The sequence below is a fragment of the Salvia miltiorrhiza genome, chromosome 3 (assembly GCF_028751815.1).
Source record: "Salvia miltiorrhiza cultivar Shanhuang (shh) chromosome 3, IMPLAD_Smil_shh, whole genome shotgun sequence".
In the NCBI taxonomy this organism is placed as follows: Eukaryota; Viridiplantae; Streptophyta; class Magnoliopsida; order Lamiales; family Lamiaceae; genus Salvia; species Salvia miltiorrhiza.
The window spans coordinates 61,707,442-61,727,958 of NC_080389.1; the positions used below are offsets into that span (position 1 = coordinate 61,707,442).

Below are 20,517 nucleotides of genomic sequence, written 5' to 3' on the forward strand. Positions count from 1 at the left end.
AAGGCTAAATGCCTAAATCACAAGAAATTCATCAGAAAATTTCAGCATTCACCAAGAGGGAGTTGGGCAAAATAAGTACTTTTAAGTATATAAATTGTAAAAATAAACTCCAACTACTTATAAACTCCCTAAAAACTAAATTCCTCTAGCTGAACTTCTTTTTTTCATAATTTTATATACAATAATTATTTTACAAAAGATATTCAACTATCTTCTAAGTCATCTTTCTTTAATTTTCTCTAACTCAAAGTTCATCTTTTATCTTATAAGCTCAAATGCTCAATTATCCAAACATTTTGACAATTTATAAGCTCTTTAAAATAAAGCCAAACACCCTCTAAGACTCAAAAGAAGAGAGCAACAGTGGGATACACAGCAAGAAAAGTATTGTATGATACATCTGATCTAACAAGCAAGTACCAAATGCAACGGTTTCTCGATATAGAAAGAAAAAAAGAAAAAGAAACATTTTTCGACATGTAAAATTATATTCGAAGTTCGTCTACTACAAAACTAGAGGGCAAGAGCTCGGAGTTTATTAACCACAGAATCACATCTATCTCCATTCGAATCAGAGCTCCCAATCGATTTTCTTTTACCGGATTGGCTGCTGGTTATAATGGTTCTTCTCCTTCTTTTTGGCAGCTGCGAGTTTTGCGCTCCTTGCTGCAGCCTCCATAGCAGCAGCTCTTGCAGCGGCGTCAACTTCCTTGTTCGATTTCTTTTTCTTAGCAGCTGCCACCTTCTTGAGCCGCTCCTTCATATCAACAGCAGAAGTGTCTCCCTCCACATGTTCAGTCTCGTCTTGTTCGTTAGGAGCATCTGAGGTATTGGGCTGGTCCTGAGGTTCCTTCGCCTCTTTGGAGGCCTTATCCTTCTTCTTCTTCTTCTTTGCACTTTTCGATTCTGCAGGTGCAGCACTATCTTTCTTCTCTGCAACTCCATTCGGTTGCACCTCATTCCCGTCTTTGTTCACATCTGCAAGAGAACAAACATCAGACTTGCACTTACATTGATAGAAATTGACTGCACATTCTAAGTTACTTCATCAATGAAATCTATTTCTAGTAATTAGGGAGGGCCATACTGAAGCCACATTATTTTCACACACAATATGTGACAGGCTCCAAAAAATGCATGTGAAGAAACAAAATGAAGCGCCAGCAAGAAAATAATTGGTAACACATCCATCGTAGACCAATTTTCATGCTCAGACCAAATGAGCAGAGTTTCCACATAGATGACAAGGACACATCAATTACCATTTGTCTCATCTTCAGCTTTCTCTTTTGGGTTTACTCCAAAATCAGCTAAAATGGCCTCTAATTCAGCAAGCTCCTTTTTCCTTCTCTCCTTCTTGGAAAGCTGTCTTTCCGTCTCCCTAGGTGCTGGAGAGAGTTCAACCTTTGTTTCGACTATCGGTTCAGAAGGTTCTCCGACCTCCATTTCATGTTCAGGCTCCTCTTCTACATCATCATCACCTTCATCAAGAAGCTCATCTTCGCTCTCACTTTCCTAAATTTTAGATGGAAAATCAAGATAAGTCCCAAATAGAATTTAGTCATTCCACCTCAAAATCAAATTCAAGAGAAGAAGAAAGGGCATCAGTTTAACATAATTCAATGGGCAGACATGCATATTCACACCAAATACCATACGCTGCAAACCTACCATTTAACAACAATTAAAAGAGCAAGACGAAGTGATGTCACGTCTCTAAATAGACATTACATATCTACAGATGGGCTCTTGCAGAAAGAGATAAGAGCATAAATGCAATCAGTAAATATTTGCAACTAACAAGGATAACGAGAAAGACATGCCCCAGGTGGTGTATGCAGAGAGAGACAGAGGCACATACCCCAGGTGATTACATTACAATTAGTATAAATGTGCAACTAACAAAGATATCAAGCGAGACATACCCGGTACCCCAGGTTGTAACATTACAATAGAACATGAAAACCTATGTGCTGAAGCAACGGTTTTGATCAATTATGATAATTGCTTGTCTGAGATTATTTAATCTAAAACAAGCAACTGTAGATACATCCCAGATGATGTGGAACAGGGAGAAGATTGGTGAATAAGGGATATGTTAATAAAACAAAGCAAACAGACTGAAAGGCTAGTCAGCAGGTGACCCCGGATAGGCTAGTCCAAGTTTTTTTGTAAGAAACTAAACACATTTTCCAGACAACAATAAATTTGACAGACAAAACAAGATTACACTCACTTTTGGCATTATCAGTTCAGTAGGAAGAAGTGAATTTAAAGTTGATGAAGCATATTGAGGCAACTTATATTTTGACAGAAAGCCACAACAATAAGTCAATAACCATTTGTTGGAAGAAAGGAGAACTTCTCTTGTTGAGAAAATGAGCACAATTGAAAAACAATTGGTGAAAATGTCATTCGCAATCTTCAGATAATCCGTCTCAGATAAAAACATCAATAACTTTGTGCAGATGAGGGAAAGAGGATCATGCATGAATCCATAAATCATTTGAAGTTGACAAAGAAATTTAATAACTGGGGGACATTAATCATTAAATATTATCAGTCCATAACAAGAACTTAATTATAAAAATGGCAAAAAATGCAGAAAAGGAAAGGGAAGCAAACATTTATAAACAATCATATTTTCATATAAATGACATGACGACAATTAACCTCTTACAACTGTCAGTAACGTGTTTTGTATATATAATGGAGCAATTAACCTATGTTGCTAAAGTGTGTCGTTTTTCAAACACATTAGTAACTAGACAAAAAGTGAAAGTAGCAGCTACAAAATGACAACAAGTACACAAATAGGAAATGGTATTTACCAACCTTGCAGTATAATAAAACAAGCGCAAATTTTACAATGGAACAGAAAGTTTTATTTAGCATAAAAAGCATAAAAGCAGCACCTAGCAAACCATCGAGTCGTTGAGCATACTAAAATAGTAAGATGTATCGCATATCCAATTTCTCTCGATAAACACACGAATACTTCCAAATGTTAGAAGTTAGAACCATTTAATCGCCAAACTATATAGACATTAAGATAAATAATAATTTGAAGAAAAAGAAAGGCATAAACACTACTAGAAACCAACAATTGTGAGCAAAAGGTATCATAATGCTCATGCCTGATACCTCCAAATGATCCTGTTTCTCTGTTTCATCCACTTTATTCAAACCGGAACCACCCCATATCGCCTGGGGAGGAGCCGTGGTGGCATAGTAATCATCGTCATCCTCATCATCCACATCCGCCCACGACTTCACTGTCAAAGGCGCCGGAGCCCAGAACACCGGCTTCTCTTCCGCCTGCTTCGATTTTCCAGAAGCAGCACCACTCTTAGAGGAGCTCTTACTCCCCTTAGACGAACCCCTATCCTTGTCAGATTTCTTCTTCTTCCTCAAAGTCTCCAGCGCCGCAAAAACATTGGTGTTGCTCACGGTAAACGATCCCTCATCCCTCCTATTCCCACCTCCAACCATTTTCCACCGCCAGCAAATCAAAAAACCCTCGCGAATGATCGAAAATCTCAAGCTCAGATGTGACAAATCGCCGATGATTTCCGGGACTGGATTTCCCGAAACCAATCAACAATCACCGCTTCCAGAACAACAAATGAAAAGCAGAATCGCCCGTAATTTGATAAAATTCCCAAAAAAAAAAAAAAACAATCCAAACTACAAGTGAGTTTATCCCGCGATTAAATATCAACTTTCCCGATTAAATATCGCAATTTATTCCCCTCCTAATCCAACAGGTCCGAGGAGCTCGAAAAATGCGATTGCGAAATGTAGGGTTAACACGAAAATAGGGTTTCGAACAGGAACAGAGGCGCAGCAGCTTCTAGGGTTTGGTGTGTGTGAAATGCGTTAACGCTTATCTGTGGAGTGTAGTTTGTGCATCTATATACGTATATGTTAATGTTAATGCGTTACATATATAGATACATACACAAATCTATATATATAGAGATGTCGACGACGACAAAACAAAGGGTTAGGCTTGTGGTGCAGATAACGTGAGAGGAAGAAAGGTAAAACTTAATACTACAATAAATAAATAAATAAAAAGGTCATAATTTGTGGTGTTTGTAATTTAAATTGCCCCCAATTTTTTATTTTTTATTTTGAGTTGTCACCAAAATTAATTTTGAAAGTTCAAAACTAACGAGTAGAAGGATATTGATAAATATTTTAAATATATAAATACAAAAAAATAAGCATGCTCTTTAATTTATTAGTCTGTATATTAATAAATTGTTAAATTTGTTCACATAAAATATACTAGTATTAATTAATTTTTGCGCTTTTTTTTAATAAATTATAACATCAAACGATTTTCGTCAAATTTCGACGGGTTACACACTAGTTAACTAGTATTACACGAGTATCATATTATCTATATATAATATAATACTCCATTCGTCCCACGAATCTTGACACGTTTGGTTTCAGCACGAGAATTAAAGAATTATAGGTTAGTATTTTAAGTGTGTAGTTAATAAAGTATAAAAGTGATAAAGTATAAGAAAGAATGCAATAAAAGTGATAAAGTATGAGGGATAAGATAATAAAAGTGATAAAGCAGGTGAGATAATATAATACTTCCTCCGTCCCGTTAATAAAGACACAGGTCTTTTGGGCACGGGAATTTAGGAGAGTTAAATTAGGGAGTAAAATGTGTTAACCTATTTATTTAATACATTTAATTAACTTGTTTAATTCTTCTTTTTCTCTTATTTAATATACAGTTCTTTTACTATCTTTTCTCCTCCGGCGGAATCGCCGGCGACCACCACCGCCGACCACCGCCAAAACAACAAGAGCAAAATCGAAATCTGCCATTCTCATTCCTCACATTCCTATTCCCAAATTAGAACAATGAAAATCGAATCGAATCCAGAAATCCAGAAATTTGAACCATGAAAATCAAATCCATAAATCGAAACAACACAACCAAAAAATCGAAACAACACAATCAGAAATTTCAAATCCATGAAAATCTGCCAATTTTATTCTCTCTGATTCCCAAATTTGAACCATGAGAATGGCGGCGGAGATGGAGGGTTTCAAAAGGAGAGTAGTGGCCTCACCGCTACGACGGCCGGAGAAGGAGAAGAGAGGTGGATGGGCGGCGGTTTCACACGCGCATGTATCTCGAGCGACGCCTCCGCCGCCCCAGAACCAGATCCGCCACTCTCTTCCTCTCTCAAATCAATCCAAGAAATTGAGGGTGGTGGTTTGGCAGATCTGGGTTTTTGAAAGAAGGAGACTGGAGCCGCATGGTGGTGGTTCGGCGGCTCAGGGCGGTGGTGGTTTGGCGGATCTGGGTGGCAGAGGAAGGGCGTGGGAAGGGCAACGCTGCTGTTCGGCGGGGCTAGGGCTCGGCCCTCTGCCCCCGTCAGTGTGTGCGCGAGCAATCAGAGGCTCACCGGAGGGGCGAGGGGTGGTCGGCGGTGGCCGTGGTTCGTCGGCGGCGACTCCGCTGAGAAAGGGGAGAAGATGGGCGGCGAGAGTGAAGAGAAATAAGGGAGGCGGTGAACTGAAATGAGTAGATTAGGATTTTTTATTAATTTATACCATAATTAAGGTTCAATTAATTAGTTATAATTATGCCCTAATTCTTTCCATATTTGGAAGTGTGTCTTTATTATTGGGACATCCCAATAAGGAAAGTGTGTCTTCATTAGTGGGACGGATGGAGTAATTATTACCTTATTTAGAAATGTGTCAAGATTCGTGGAATGACTCAAAAAAGAATACGTATCAAGATTCGTGGGACGAAGGAAGTATAAAAGAGGAGTTTTTTTACCTCCAATTTTTCTCTGTCCTCATAATTTTTCCATCCAATTTTTCTATCTTCTTCTTTATTTTTTTTATTTTAATTCTTTTTATAAAAACATTAATTTTGAGGGTGCGGTTATAGTGAAAACCACAATTATCGTGAGAACATAAGAACCATTAAAATTATTACATCTGCTATACAAATTAATGCATTATTAAATTTAATGCATCCGAAAAAAATAAAAAAATTGCTCGCTTCAGAATTCGAACTTAGGTTCTGCATTCATCCATCATCCATCAAAATGATGCATCCACCATAAATCTTGATGATGCAACCACAATTTTTTGTTATCTCTTTCAAGAGATCATTGGTTCAAGTCTCACCTGCAACGTGTTGTATTTTGTATGGATGTTGGGTTGTAGTATTTGTTTCGATATTTAACCTAATTTGTAATAACATAATTGTTATATAATTAATTTAATTGCAATATACATATATTTGTTCCTTCAAAAAATATACATATATCTTGTATCTCTAAAAAAATTAGCTATTAATTTTGTAAGATTATTGGACTAATTTTCCATCTCTAAAGATACTTTTTTATTTAAATAATCGTAATCCAAATCTACATCTCCATATAGATTGTGACAAATGAGCCACCGCCAAAAACATATCGAAACAACCACGCATTATGATACAATACAAGCATAGAAGCGAGCTGATTTAGCCACAAACTAAAATATAGAATTTCCCATTACACTTCAAATTGAAGTTTTCCTCTTCAACTTCACCTTATAGTAATAATACACATGAAGCTCGTGAAAAATAGCGTTTATGATATACAAGAAAGAATATTACTACAAAATATTTTGGAAAATTACACGGCAGACTTAACGATGATGAGTTTTTCTTCCTGTGTGACAGCATAAAACGACTCATCACTAGGCCACGAAGAAAAGGAATATCATGAGGAAGAAGATCAACACGAAGAATATCTTGATCATTAGCCACCGATTTGATGAGATGCTATTGAGGTACTTGAGTAAAGCCCCTTGTGCTCCCTCCACGTTCGCCAGCGTGTCTTCCATATTCTCATCGATCCTATTAAGACGGGGTTTGTTAAGGTCCAAAATCGCGTAAGAAAATGAACTGGGTTTTCAGAATAAGAACAATGACATCTATGCATGGATTCATAAATGCAGGATAATATGATCATAACTTTTGAGCGATATAGAATGGTGGAAATAATTTATGTATGCACGATTAAGTACTTTTAATTCATTCTACCTGATAGCAACTTCTCCTTGCTGGGATACCAAAGTAGCCAACTGATTGAAGATACTGCTCAGCTCATGAATTGTTGACTCCACGTTTTGAAGAGCCTCGGCTCTACTCTGCATGTAGCTGTCCTGTAGGGGAACAATTTGTTGTTGTTGTTGATTTTGTTGCTGCTGCAGCAAAGGCTGGGACTCCCCATCGACCTGATTCCTGTTAAAGAAGTTACAGAAAATAAGCTATCCATGTAAACTAATCTGTTTACACATAGGAGATCAGTTTAATTCAAGTAGTTTCGAGCAGTATCAAGTCTGACAAGGCATCCGACTAGAACCACATTCAAGGCCTCTTAGAACTATTAAACAAACATCATCAATTTCTATCAGCAGAGGGGGAAAAAAAAAGGACCAAAAAAATCAGATGTGTGCTTACTTGGGAAATAACTGGGATGAAGCTTGTGTGCCATCAGACCACGGAAGAGGTGTGGCAGCTGAGCTACTAGTCGAAGCCTTTGCAGCCAAAGGACGCTGGCGAACAAAAGGATTTGCAGCACTCTTGGAAGCAGAAGACGAGAACAACTGTCTTCTGTTGTCATGAACCTTGAGGTTCTGTTGAAGACCAGGAAACACAGATTGTATTAGTAGCTATCCAGAAATATAAGGTTAATGGCGGAAGCATCGAGTTCTGGGTTCACCTCTGTTCGCATGGTTAAAACTTCCTTGAACTCCTTTGTGGCGCTCATCAAACGATTCTTTAGATCATCAACAACCGTAGTAGAATGAGTAGTGGTGTCACTAGAGGTATTCTCATTGCGTGAATTGGAGAGCAACTGGAGATCAACTACGGCAGAGTTAAGAGCCGTTATATCTTGCTTGATGACTGCAGTGAGCTCCTGGATTTCCATGGTAGGATCATCAAATACTGATGTCCTCTTTGCCACTGCAATAGACAAAAACATTACATCATCAATTCAAGCATGTCAATCTAAAGATCAAACATAAGCAAAGTATAGGTTGACAAGCATTAACCATCAGAGTATGTGGTGGACTAGCCTATATTATATTTATCTATCTTGGGAGCTTTTACTTTTGAGGATTAGACTAGATAAGATAAAAATAGTATAGGTTAATCCATTGTTTACTAAGATGGTTTGGAACCTTGGGATATCTCAAAGCCCTTGATAATTTCCATCATTTGAGCTAATTTTACTTAATTCATATCTCATTGAAAGGGTGAGATTGGAGAAATCCTAGTAACCAGGATAACAATACTCGATCATGTAACTTATCAACTATGAAAAGTAAACACCCCTAACGTTTAACTATATATTTGTCTAGAAGAACACAACCATCCTCCAAGAACAGGCAAACTATGATTTCTTAAGAGTTTCAAGTACCTAGAGTTTTGAATCATTATAATGAACGTGCTCCAAAAGTAGCATCCAACTAAAGGGTAAGTACTAAGTATACATTCTTGAACGATTAACATATGATCTGCAAAAGAACTCATATGATAAACCAAAGATACAAAAACACCACCCACAAGCAACAGATCAGATTTAATTGGTCAACAAACAGCACGTTACAACATCTATTAACTCCTAAATCGGATTTAAGCTGCCTACCTGCTTGCTAATTTCCAATGAAAAATCCCAACCACTCCATCACATACAACAAAAAGTTTTCAGATACATGCAATTCAGTCCATATGCATTCAATAACTTGTAAAAATTCAGCAAATGCAAAGCCGTGATCAGCGCATTAACTAACCACAACAGCCAATTCCTCGATTAAAATAGCAGGATAAACTACAATTGAATCACTCACGCTTTGCCAGCTTAGCTAGCTTCTGCGAGGTCTGATGAATCCCAAACCCAATTTTGGATGCCCTCCGGTTGAACTCCGATTGCATCGCCACCGCCGACCGCGGCGGCTCCTCCCGCTTGGTTCCGCTGCTGCTGGGCCCATTCTGCAACGAAACTGACTTCTTTGCCCTCTCCGCAATCCCTAAAAACTCCTGCGTCCGATCCCTAATAGAAGCATTGCTCTTCACCGACATTTTGCCAGATCAAATTATCAACACCTCAATAACATAAATGCTTGATCCAGATGGATTCAAAAGCTAGGGATCGAGAAACAGGAATTCCGGAAATTTTAGCCTAGATCTTAAAACCCTGAGATTAGTGAAATGAAGGAAATTGCAGAAGCCCTAGATCTGCGAGAAGAGGGTAAAATTATGTATTTGTATGCGCTTCTGATTGTGTATAGTTGTAGATTGCAAGCGTTTCCACACATATGTTTATTTCCATTTCTTTTACCACACATACGCATTTTCTGCTGATTCAATATTTAATTTTTGTTTTAAATATTATACTAAAAATGTCACAACATTTAACACTATTATACAAAAATGTCTGAATCTATAAACAACAATATTTTTAAGGGAGAAATAGCAAATAATCCTCTATCATACAAACCCCGTAACACGTTTATCTCTCCATTTTTTTATTTTGGGCCCCTCAACATCTCATAATAAACACACATTATGTTAATAAATGGACAGATAAATTTGATCAAATCCAGCCAACAAACAATTAAACTTTCCAACCAAAATTATAAGTGATGTTGCCGATTTTTTTTATAGAAATTTACGGTTACAATTTAGGTGGAAAAATATTTTAATTATGCTATTATATAGATAAAATGATAATCAAATTCTAACATTATGAATCGGGTGACTAAATTTAATATTATATTTTTGAATTCATAATTATTGTAACATTCTATATAGAACAAATTAATTTAATTACACAAATTATAGTAGAATTATATACATCTAATTTGACTACCACATTTTAATATATGTCCACACGTATGTGAATTAGTGAATATCTATACTTGTTTGCTGTGAGCTGGTTTTATATTTAAATTAATTAATTACTACTATTAAATAAAGAAACATGCAAATAATAATTAAAATTGAAAATCGATTAATTGATACTAAATTAAGTTGATTAATTGATTTAAATAAAGATACTTTTTAAAATTAATTAATTAATATATATATTAATGGAAATAATAATAAAATTAATCATAATGCTGATATTGATAAAGTTTGAGGAAATTTTTTGAGCAATTAACTTAACTTATATATATATATATATATATATATAGGGGAGGGCTAGAATAAAAACACTTTTAAGTGTATAAAATATGGATGAATCTCAGCCCTTAGATCATCAAGATCTACGGTTGATTCGTAACCCTCCTGGACGAATTCGTGATGCTGGGTTCGAATCCCAAAGGTAGCAAATATTTATTTTTCACAATTCGTAATCATGTTGGATGAATTCGTAACATTGTTGGATAAAATTCGTAATTTGAAAAAACGTTTATATTTATACACTTAAGAGTGTTTTCATCCTAGCCCACCCCTATATATATATATATAAATAAAAATTAGGGATGGGCTTTCAGCACGGTCCAGCCCACACACAAAAAACCTAGGTCACTTCATGTTTAGGGGCTGCAGCTCATTCTCTCACAAACTCCTGCTGCCGCCGCGCCTCCATCGCCATCTACCGTCGTCCATCCACCGCGTAGCCATGGTTTGTGCTGTTGCTTGAGCTTTCGCATCTCCGCGTTATCTCGAGCATGTGTATCTTCGCGTTGTCTAATCTCGTTGTCGAACCCGATGAGTTGAATACATATATCCTTTATGTGATATGTTGAATACATATATATAAGTCATAGAAATAAATAATATTTTCATATATCAAATAGATTAATTGTTGATAAAATATCTTATCAATATACATGATTAAACATATTATTTCATGTTCCCTATTTGTTATGAAGATGAAATTATTTTATAGTGGGTGACATATCAAATGAATGATGAAGATGTTGACAAAACACTTTTTATCCAATGAACGCTATTATCTATTTAAAATTTTCGCCAAAATGTCTAGATATTTTTTCTTTCGAATTTTCTATTAGTGTAAAATGAGTTTTTGGAATAATTAATTACTTTTTATAAATCAGTATTTCACAACATATTTTTCGAGACGTTAATTGGTTGTAAATTCACAAACTATTAGTTCATTTCGAAATTTGCCCTGAAATTTAATTTCACCCAAATCAAAACTGACATAACAAATTTAAAGTTGATATAATAAACACACATTATCCTAATAAATGGACAAATAAATTTGATCAAATCCGGCGTACAAACAATTAATCTTTCCAACCAAAATTATAAGTGATGTTGCCGAAAAAAAAAAATAGAAATCTATAGTTACAATTTTGGTGGAAAAATAATTTTCCTATCATTATGCTATTATATAGATAAAATGATATCCAAATTCTAACATTATGAATGGAGTGATTAAATTTAATATTATATTTTCGAATCCATAATTATTGTAACATTCTGTATAGAACAAATTAATTTAATTATACAAATTATAGTAGAATTATATACATCTAATTTGACTACCACATTTTAATATATGTTCACACGTATGTGAATTAGTGAATATCTATACTTGTTTGTTGTGTGCTTGTTTTATATTTAAATTAATTACTACTATTAAATAAAGAAACATGCAAATAATAATTAAAATTGAAATTCTATTAATTGATACTAAATTAAGTTGATTAATTGATTTAAATATAGATACTTTTTTAAATTAATTAATTAATATATATTAATGGAAATAATAATAAAATTAATCATAATGCTGATATTGATAAAGTTTGAGGAAATTTTTTGAGCAATTAATTTAACTTTTATATAATATAGATTAAAAATAAAAATAAAAATTAAGGATGGGCTTCAACCCGGTCCAGCCCAAACACACAAAACCCTAGGTCACTTTATATTTAGGGGCTGCAGCTCATTCTCTCACAAATTCCTGCTGCCGCCGCGCCTGCATCGCCATCCACCGTCGCCCATCCACCGCGTAGCCATGGTTTGTGCCGCTGCTTGAGCTTTTGCAACTCGATTGATGTGTCTAATCTCGCGCCTCTTTGTTATCTTGTAGGCCTCGGAGAAGAAATTGTCGAACCCGATGAGGGAGATCAAGGTGCAGAAGCTGGTGCTCAACATCTCCGTCGGAGAGAGTGGAGATCGTCTCACCAGAGCTGCAAAGGTACCACGCACATTTTGCTTCCGCCGCCGGAGCTCTGAATTTTTGAATGATTTTATGTTATAGGATTGATCGTTTTCATTTTTCTCTAGGTGCTGGAGCAACTCAGTGGTCAAAGTCCTGTTTTCTCCAAGGGTAAATTCATATAAACGTATTATTTCCACAATTTTTAATTTTCGAGATTACTGTGTTGCTCTCTGTACATTTATGTATATTTTATGAATAAATGTATGCGTATTATATATCTATTTTAATAGTTTTAGCAGTTTGAAGACGCATGAATTCTTCAGTATTATGGAGCCTGTTTATACAGATTCGTAGCTTGAGTAGTTTGAACATCTAGATTTGAGTAGTTTTCGAGATTACCCTGTTGCTGTTTGCACATTTATGTATATTTTGTAAATAAATGTATGTATATTATATACTCCATCTGTTTTTCTAGTTTTAGCAGTTTTAAGACGCATGAATTCTTCAGTATTATGGAGCATGTTTATACAGATTCGTTGCTAAAGTAGTTTTAAGCAGTGTACAGAACTAATAAACATATTGATCCACTAAATAGCAGATTCTTAGCTAGAGTAGTTTTAACATCTAGATTGAAGTATTTCCTACTGGTGAAACACATTTTTTCCTAAGTCAGGATTGTGATGAATCTCATTTGTCAGATTGAACCTTGTCGAATGAAAAATTTAAACACAAGTCTACTTTGGTTGAGTTGGTTCTCTTATGTTTTTCAGCAAGATACACTGTTCGATCTTTTGGGATCAGGCGTAATGAAAAAATTGCTTGCTATGTCACGGTGAGAGGTGACAAGGCAATGCAACTCCTTGAGAGTGGCCTGAAGGTCAAGGAGTATGAGCTGTTGAGGAGGAACTTCAGTGAAACTGGCTGCTTCGGTTTTGGTATTCAGGAGCACATCGATCTTGGAATTAAGTAAGCAAATCTATGTTGATCTAGCCAAAGGTGTTTCGTTTTATGCTGACTATGGAATCATATAGTCGTAAAACTTATTTAGTATAAGTCGCTTTTATGCTTTCTACATTTCTAACATGTTACATTGATAATATTGTAGGTATGACCCATCTACTGGTATTTACGGTATGGACTTCTACGTTGTCTTGGAACGCCCTGGTTACCGTGTGGGTCGCCGCCGTAGGTGCAAGGCCCGCGTTGGCATCCAACACAGAGTCACCAAGGACGACGCGATGAAGTGGTTCCAGGTGAAATATGAGGGTGTTATCCTAAACAAGGCATCCAACATTGGAGCTTAGACAGCTGATCCCTTTTATGGTTTCGTTTGTTTCATCCTTTTTGCTCAAAGTTTTGTAGAATTTTATCAGCAGACATGTCTTACTTTTATGTTTTATATTATGTTGAGATTAAGTTTTGTTGCTGGTGTTATTGCTCCAAGTAGCCTATTGCTGGTGTTAGATATATATGCTTTTGAATGTTTGCTACTGATATATGAAGATCCAGATTGGTTTTATATCATCTATATGTTTGTATTTTATTTTGGATGTCAACAAAAATGAAGGTTTTTTGTTTAGAGAGAATGAGAATTTCTTGGAGTCATTTGGCACGACAAAATTAAAAATAAAAATTTGAGCTGGAGAAAAAATATATTCTCTTTGGATACAGTGATTTTGTCGTTTGCTCGTGTTGGAATTTAGTTAGAATTCATAATTCATCTAATAGAGTTTATTGGTCTTTAATTAAGTTTGATTTCATCGGCTCTTTAATTAAGTTTTATTTATTCCTTTCTGAAAATTGTGATATTTTTTTTATTTAAAAATGATCTCATAAATTTTATCATCCACTATTATTTACAAAAATATGTGAGATTCAATTTTCACTCAAAATATAATTATCACACTTTTTTGAAAGATATGTGCCATCTTCATTGTATCATTTCTAAGGATGAAATGAGTAAATATTGAATTAGCATGTCTCACAATTTTTAGGGAAACGAGCATATTTGAGTGGAACAGAGGGAGTATTTAACTAGCATTTGCACTCCTAGAAACATCTTTTATATCTATATATAATTGATAACAACTTAATTATTATATTTATAAATATAACAAAGAATTAATTTTAGTTGAATATAATATGAAATAAACTACGCAACAACTTAAAGAGATAATGCCTTATCTTGTTTTTGTTAATTCATATATGTTTTTTTTTGGGAGTTGGGGAGGGGAAGCAGTGGGGTTTGAACCCGGGACCTCACTTTTCACACATAGGAGGTCGCATCGCTTGGTGTCTCATTGAGGACTTGTTTATTCATATGTTAGATTAAAGAAATGATGATAATAATGTGGATGGAAACACATTTCATTAAAATGTGGTATTTTTCTCCTACAAAATGAAATGTGTTTCTCCCGTGGTGGAATCATATTTCTTTTTGAGTCGTTTTAATAAAAATAAGTTCGTTTTCTTTTTAGTAAAAGTTAAAAAATTCAAGATTTTACCAATAAAATAAAATTAATTACGTTTTTATTTTTCTTAATCACCTTAATTACATCCCCAATCCCATTTTGACTTTTTCACTCTCTTTCTCTCCTCTCTCTCTCTCAGGTGGAAAAGAAGGTTTACAGAGTTTCTTCTCCGGCGATTTTCGCCGGCGGCACCGTCTCCCCCTCATCTCATCTCTCTCTCTCACACAGACTGAGAGAGTATCAAGCCTGAAAAAAAATTCTTAAAGAGAAGAGGAGTGATCTACGAGAGAGAGAAAAGAAAAGCTCATAGGGTTCGCGAAAATGTCGACTGCTCTCATTTCTAAAAGGGCCACCATTACCATAGGAAAATCTTCCGACCTCTTCAGAACATCATTCGCCTTCTTGCGCGGTCTCAGCACCACCACCAGCTCCGCCGCGGACACGGAGAAGCCGAAGCGTAAGAAGAAGAAGAAGAAGAACCTATTCGAGGTGGCCCAGTTTCTGCCAAACTGGGGCATTGGCTATCACATGGCCAAAACTCACTGGGCCGAGGTCTCTTACGAGATCACCAAAATCAACCTCTACAAAGTAATCATTCTACTGTTGTGTGAAGTTTTTGGAGCATGTTTGTGAAGAACTGCTTTTCACTGATGAATTTCTGCAGGATGGAAGGCATGGGAAAGCTTGGGGAATTGCTCACAAAAATGGTAATTGTTTTCTTATTTTTGTTATACTAATATTTGGGATGATATGTGTATGCTTTAAGTTTGTTTTGATGGTATTGTAGATTTGATTTAGCTTTTCCAGTTGTTGAATTTTCATTCATTCACATTATGTATGATGAATGTATTGGACTGTAGTTGCAACCCTTAGGTGACTAGAAAGAGACGAGCTCTTCTTTTTTTGTCAATCTTACTGCCTAATTGAACATATTGCATTTTGTATTTTTCTTTAGATAGAGGTCTTTTGATTTCGTGAGCATCCATTGATATTCAGATGAATTATATGGAGCATTTGAAGAAGAGTTATCTTCTCTATTTGAATTACAGTATATCAGTACCAGGAGAAACATATTTACCTCTATAATCCTGCAACAGAAAGTTTCAACACCAAAAATCTATCCTTGGTGTAGCAAAAATACTCTAGGGTTGTCCTTGGATTGAGGCTCCTTTTTATGTAGCCTGAAAGAGGCTCTAGTTACACCAAACCTTCAAGAAACCATGTTCCATATGCATATTTATTTTTTGAGTCAGTTTTTTTTTTTCTATTCAAATAGATTTGGGAATTCATCCCCTTAATCCTTCACTCCATTCTCCAAACAATTTCAATGGAATGGGAAGTCTCGGGTAAGATGGTTTGACTGGTCTCAAACACCAGTAGAATTACAAATATGTCACTGGTATGTGAGTATGTGCTTGAATCTAGACATTTGATGCGTCTGACGGGTTAAGCTTACACAAGGTTTTGTGACAATTGATTCGCTAAAGTGGACCCTCAAATCTATCCTCATATTCTTTATTCCAGGGATGACCGTTAGTTGAATAAGAAGGTAGTTTGTGATCCATCCACTCTGGCAAATTCAATCAGATCCAGGCCTCAACTATAGATGCTTCGTTTAAAGTATAGACAGGCCAACTGGCCCGAAATTGCCTTAAGGCGTTACATCTGATTTTCCAGTAACGAGTGCGTCCAAACGATTACCCAGTCATCCAGGTTGATATTCAAGAATTCAAGAGTGGAGATGTTTGGTACCTAAACTACTTGCTTTTTAGCAGTAAACTAAGTAGCGATGCTATCCGTCTTGATGTTTGTTTGATTGTTCTATGCTACAGCTCTTACATAGAATGAAAGATCTGTATTTAAACAAAAGTAATTGCCAGAGCCACTTCCTTGTTTGTGTTTTGCAAGAAAACATTTGATAGGTTTTCTTATGGATGAAATGACGATTCTTTTCTTATATGAGGGGTAGAATAAATAGGTGGTTTGACTATTGCAGGCACGCCAGCTGCAGATGCCCCGAAGAAAATCAGCGGTGTCCACAAAGCGCTGTTGGAGATATATCCCCATGTCAAAAAGAATCGAAGAAAGTGCGCCAAAACAGAAGAAGATGGAAACTTCGTGACCATTTTCAGTTTGTTTGTTGGAACCAGATGTAGAAGCAATTCATAAAGGCCGGTTTATCGCAGGTGCAAGTGTAGTGAACTGAGTTCTTGTCGACTTTTGATAGTTATATAGCATTGTGTTAGATTCTGTATTGAAGATCAATGGTAGTCAATCCAGTTTTTCGATCATCGACCGTGTTGATATCTAGACTCTAGAGTCCAATTTTGTTTTGGTGGTGTTATTGATCACTCTGGTTTTTCTATCATATGATGCGATTTGCACATTCTTGCTAGCATAAGTGCAACTGCATATTGTTCTCAACTAATCACCCCTTAAATTTCATTATCAAAGTGGTTGGTGAATGAATAGATTGCTTTCCTCTTAGTATTGTGGATTTGGGTATATTGAGCAGTTTTCTCCTCACGATAACTACTGCAACACTTGGTTTAACTCTAAGCCTCTCACCAAGAAATGAGATTTTAAAAATTCTAAGTTGGGTGTCTAACATGTTTAACAGACATGCACATTTGTATCTTGGATCTTGGACTTTTGTTGATTCAATGAAGTTGCAATCTCTTCTGCTTACTCTACAGCAGTAAACTGAATATATTTCACAAAGAGAGAGTGAAAGAGAGAGAGAAGAGAGAGAGAGTGAAGAGAGTATAAGTTGCACTACAACAATTTTGATAAATTATGGACAAGAAATAAAGCAGAAAATGTGAAAGTGTTTCTAAGTATTGATAACACGGGAAACCCTCTGAAAAAAGAGACTGCACATGCTGGGGCTGAACCAGAGCGTTTCCTTCATCCATTCAGGTGCAACTCTCTCGAATGTCCCCAGTGACGAGACGCGGTATAGCAGTTCCACTTCTCCATCAGAATTTGTTATCCATGTCAAACTGAATGAATATCCTGCAGCCAACCAGATCTACAACATCAGCTGCAGTTTTATAACAGCAGACAGTACTCGAGCAACACCTAAACGTATGCAATCAAAAATTGGATTGAAGGATCAAGATAATAAAAGCGAACTAGGAGACATCAATGGCAATAAACCAGAGACTGAGGAAAGGAAATGGTCATAAAGCCACAGCAACTCAACTAAGTTTCAGAAGAAAGGCTGGAAAAATGAGCAAAATATTACCACTTGATTGATGATGCGCCAAAATGGACGGTTCGTTGCTTTTAATGAGAGGGGAAACTTTCAGGCCAACTACAAACTCAACAAGATATTGAAACATGCAGCTGAAAGAACTTGTGTCTGCAGCATCACCACCTATCAGTAGCAAGTTAAACTGTTAAGCTCATGACTGTAGCAAATTGAAGCAATATGTTTCCTTCTGAGAAATACCTGAACTGTTGGCCATTCTTTGACAGCAGGCAGGCTGAATCATAAGGAGTAAAATGTTAGGCAAAACTGAAAAACATACTTTAACCTGAATGTGTATGTGATTTAGGTACCTGTTGCATGCTTGGAGCACCACTGTTTTTGTCCCTGGAAACAAGTTGACCTGATGGACAGTCAACTTCAACATCAACATACTGAGCAGCTGTGCCTTCACTAATATGGATGAATTTACGTTTTTTTGTTGATTTTGCGAGAGATGTTCCTTGCATTTGTTCCCCAGGAGTATTGTCTACATTTTCCTGTTCATTTTCCATAGGCATAGTGTAGCTTGAACATTCTTTGTGTTCAACTTTCTGGAGCCTTGAAATTTCTTCACAGAGTTCCTTATCTAAAAATGTTTAGGATGTAGTAAGTAATGAAAGATACTAAATGACTTCTGAAAACTCAAAATGTTTGAAATTATGTATAAAGGGAGGGCCCTACATGGAGAATCACATAATTCAGAAATAAGAATTCAATCCTCAATACTTAAAGTCATGCAGGTTAATTCATTAAAGAAGAGTTCCACAAATATGATTCACTCCTCAGTGGTTTGTGTGTATATATCTAGACCACTTCTGACTAATCCGAGCATAATGCACCTTGTATATATAGTTTTTGGCTCCAAATGGAGAACTTTTACTTCTCTGGAAATTCACTACGGCATGTGAAACGAAAAACCACCATGACACAGAATAATTAGTGGACTGTCCATGCTGATGGGCGACGAAGAAGTGCAAGTTAGTAATAATGCAAATGGGAAACTTAAAGTAGGTAAAATAAGTTTTTGCTCACTCTTTTGCTTCTCTTCTGCCAACAACTTTTGGAAGTGAATACGTTGTTCATCACTGGAAGCTCTGCAGCCAAACAACGTATATTATTACATGTCAGTGAGAAGGATACCAGATGAAATTACAGTGTTTTCTTAGATTCATGCCTGATAGAAGCCAATTCATTTTTCAAATCATATACACGTTCATGGAGCTTGTCATTCTCACTTTTCAAGTACTGGATCATCTCATCTGCAGCTGTATTGACAGATATATCGAGAGTTTAAGTTAAATCGGTGAACTTGCTTCACTACTGCAAATAGAAGGGATAAGCGAGCTACTTTGTAATACAAAGTAATAATCCCATCAACAAGAAAAGCAAAAACTGGCACATAAGCTCTTAACAATGGGGAGATGCATATATTCACAATACCAGCTTCATAATTCAAGAATTTCACTTCTTGTTCATAGTTCACTTTATCAAACTGGGACTCCTTTTCCTTCTGCATCAGATAACAGCAAGAACGCTTACATTCAATACATTATATACAATTGCACCTAATTTTTATAAAACGAGCGGCATCAGAGAGACCTTCAGTTTCGAGTATTTGTCGTATAGCTTCGCGTAAAGAGCTTCCATCTGAAACCAACAACAACAAAAAAACATAAGAGAAAGATCAAAATCCACTAACACAATTTCGCAATTCCAACTCTTGTTTTTCAGTTCTGCACAACAGCAACCTAGATAATGGCAAAATTAAACTCACAATTACCTCTGCTGTAACAAACAATGTTGTGAAAATGATTTCTGCAACAATTTCGGGAGATGCAGGCATATTCAAACAAATGATTTGATTTCGGCAACAATTTCAAATTTTCAGCAATTTTACGCATAAATATGGAATTCAGTAATCACACCAACGACATTCATTCAATATCTTCACCATGAAAAAGAAATGTAAGATGAAATCATCTTCCATAAATACCTTTTCTTGAATTCTCCCCAAACTCTGGAATTGAAGATGCAGACGAGGGAGAAAGGGAATTAGGGCTCAAGAAGCTTTTGAATTTTTTTTTCAATTTCATTTCCATCACTTCAGTCGCACCTTCATCTCAAGCTCGTGAGCTACACTCGCTAGATGACGTCAGCCAATTGGGCGGGAACCAAAATTAACCGACATTATCTGCCTGCCCAAACGGAGCGAGTAGACATTAAATACACACTCGAGGCACGTGAGGCCGAATTGGCGCGTCATTCCCTTCCTCAATTTGAAAGCACGATGGCATTCACCGCAATTTCCCCTCCCCCCGAGGGCAATCGCGTCTTTTCCCAAAAGGTAAATATATTTTCAAAGCAATTTTCCAAAACCACGTCAGCATTTCCTCGAGCTTAAACGTCGAGCAGGTTGAGTAGGGCTCCTCCTAAATCCGCCGTCCACGTGTGCAATTTGATGCATCAACGGCTGGATTTCGATAAAAAGATTCGGTACTTTATTTATTTGCTTTATGGCTGCAACGACCAACCCCCAAATCTCAGCCGTCCGAATTTTAAATCGACGGACTGGATTAGCCCACGTGGGATTGTGCATTAACGAAATTCG

At 36.3% G+C, this 20,517-nt stretch overlaps 6 protein-coding genes across 7 annotated transcripts in view; 3 read left to right on the forward strand and 3 right to left on the reverse strand.

The window, feature by feature from the left end:
- Positions 1-20,517, forward strand: part of LOC131015234 (probable glycosyltransferase At3g07620) — a 1,181,237-nt gene that overhangs the window by 179,210 nt on the left and 981,510 nt on the right. The gene's annotated exons all lie outside the window — the stretch shown is intronic.
- On the reverse strand, positions 322-4,057 carry LOC131015287 (uncharacterized). The gene is made up of 3 exons (XM_057943634.1): positions 3,145-4,057; positions 1,263-1,515; positions 322-978 (listed from the first exon to the last, which is right to left on the reverse strand). Exons 1-3 carry the CDS (start codon positions 3,490-3,492, stop codon positions 596-598), a joined length of 984 nt encoding a protein of 327 aa, XP_057799617.1. The 5' UTR covers positions 3,493-4,057; the 3' UTR covers positions 322-595.
- On the reverse strand, positions 6,494-9,497 carry LOC131015285 (syntaxin-32-like). The gene is made up of 5 exons (XM_057943633.1): positions 8,896-9,497; positions 7,764-8,008; positions 7,502-7,677; positions 7,082-7,282; positions 6,494-6,895 (listed from the first exon to the last, which is right to left on the reverse strand). Exons 1-5 carry the CDS (start codon positions 9,125-9,127, stop codon positions 6,736-6,738), a joined length of 1,014 nt encoding a protein of 337 aa, XP_057799616.1. The 5' UTR covers positions 9,128-9,497; the 3' UTR covers positions 6,494-6,735.
- LOC131015300 (60S ribosomal protein L11-like) lies at positions 10,545-13,606 on the forward strand. Of its 2 annotated transcripts, XM_057943653.1 has the most exons (6): positions 10,618-10,642; positions 12,022-12,041; positions 12,114-12,221; positions 12,311-12,353; positions 12,956-13,151; positions 13,291-13,606. In XM_057943653.1, the coding sequence occupies exons 2-6, from the start codon at positions 12,039-12,041 to the stop codon at positions 13,487-13,489; spliced, it is 549 nt and encodes a 182-aa protein (XP_057799636.1). In that variant the 5' UTR covers positions 10,618-10,642; positions 12,022-12,038; the 3' UTR covers positions 13,490-13,606. The 2 variants fall into 2 exon arrangements, with proteins under 2 accessions (XP_057799635.1, XP_057799636.1); XM_057943652.1 differs by lacking the exon at positions 12,022-12,041 and having other exon boundaries at positions 10,545-10,676.
- On the forward strand, positions 14,590-17,047 carry LOC131015305 (uncharacterized). Its single transcript, XM_057943659.1, has 3 exons — positions 14,590-15,244; positions 15,321-15,363; positions 16,653-17,047. Exons 1-3 carry the CDS (start codon positions 14,978-14,980, stop codon positions 16,823-16,825), a joined length of 483 nt encoding a protein of 160 aa, XP_057799642.1. The 5' UTR covers positions 14,590-14,977; the 3' UTR covers positions 16,826-17,047.
- On the reverse strand, positions 17,286-20,029 carry LOC131015290 (uncharacterized). The gene is made up of 9 exons (XM_057943638.1): positions 19,903-20,029; positions 19,509-19,556; positions 19,350-19,419; positions 19,084-19,174; positions 18,942-19,003; positions 18,221-18,495; positions 18,111-18,144; positions 17,904-18,035; positions 17,286-17,671 (listed from the first exon to the last, which is right to left on the reverse strand). Exons 2-9 carry the CDS (start codon positions 19,554-19,556, stop codon positions 17,490-17,492), a joined length of 894 nt encoding a protein of 297 aa, XP_057799621.1. The 5' UTR covers positions 19,903-20,029; the 3' UTR covers positions 17,286-17,489.

Excerpts from the sequence above, each read along its gene's own strand:
- LOC131015287 (XM_057943634.1), bottom strand. The coding sequence starts at position 3,492 with ATGGTTGGAGGTGGGAATAGGAGGGATGAGGGATCGTTTACCGTGAGC. Across the intron at positions 1,516-3,144 it reads AGAAACAGGATCATTTGGAG|GAAAGTGAGAGCGAAGATGA; the intron begins GTATCAGGCATG and ends TCTAAAATTTAG. Across the intron at positions 979-1,262 it reads AGCTGAAGATGAGACAAATG|ATGTGAACAAAGACGGGAAT; the intron begins GTAATTGATGTG and ends GTTCTCTTGCAG.
- LOC131015285 (XM_057943633.1), bottom strand. The coding sequence starts at position 9,127 with ATGTCGGTGAAGAGCAATGCTTCTATTAGGGATCGGACGCAGGAGTTT. Across the intron at positions 7,283-7,501 it reads TCATCCCAGTTATTTCCCAA|GAATCAGGTCGATGGGGAGT; the intron begins GTAAGCACACAT and ends CTTCTTTAACAG. Across the intron at positions 6,896-7,081 it reads CAAGGAGAAGTTGCTATCAG|GATCGATGAGAATATGGAAG; the intron begins GTAGAATGAATT and ends CCGTCTTAATAG.
- LOC131015300 (XM_057943652.1), top strand. The coding sequence starts at position 10,584 with ATGTTTAGGGGCTGCAGCTCATTCTCTCACAAACTCCTGCTGCCGCCG. Across the intron at positions 12,354-12,955 it reads AAGTCCTGTTTTCTCCAAGG|CAAGATACACTGTTCGATCT; the intron begins GTAAATTCATAT and ends TATGTTTTTCAG. Across the intron at positions 13,152-13,290 it reads CACATCGATCTTGGAATTAA|GTATGACCCATCTACTGGTA; the intron begins GTAAGCAAATCT and ends ATAATATTGTAG.
- LOC131015305 (XM_057943659.1), top strand. The coding sequence starts at position 14,978 with ATGTCGACTGCTCTCATTTCTAAAAGGGCCACCATTACCATAGGAAAA. Across the intron at positions 15,245-15,320 it reads CCAAAATCAACCTCTACAAA|GATGGAAGGCATGGGAAAGC; the intron begins GTAATCATTCTA and ends GAATTTCTGCAG. Across the intron at positions 15,364-16,652 it reads GGGAATTGCTCACAAAAATG|GCACGCCAGCTGCAGATGCC; the intron begins GTAATTGTTTTC and ends TGACTATTGCAG.
- LOC131015290 (XM_057943638.1), bottom strand. The coding sequence starts at position 19,556 with ATGGAAGCTCTTTACGCGAAGCTATACGACAAATACTCGAAACTGAAG. Across the intron at positions 19,175-19,349 it reads ATTCTTGAATTATGAAGCTG|CTGCAGATGAGATGATCCAG; the intron begins GTATTGTGAATA and ends CTGTCAATACAG. Across the intron at positions 19,004-19,083 it reads AATGAATTGGCTTCTATCAG|AGCTTCCAGTGATGAACAAC; the intron begins GCATGAATCTAA and ends GTTTGGCTGCAG.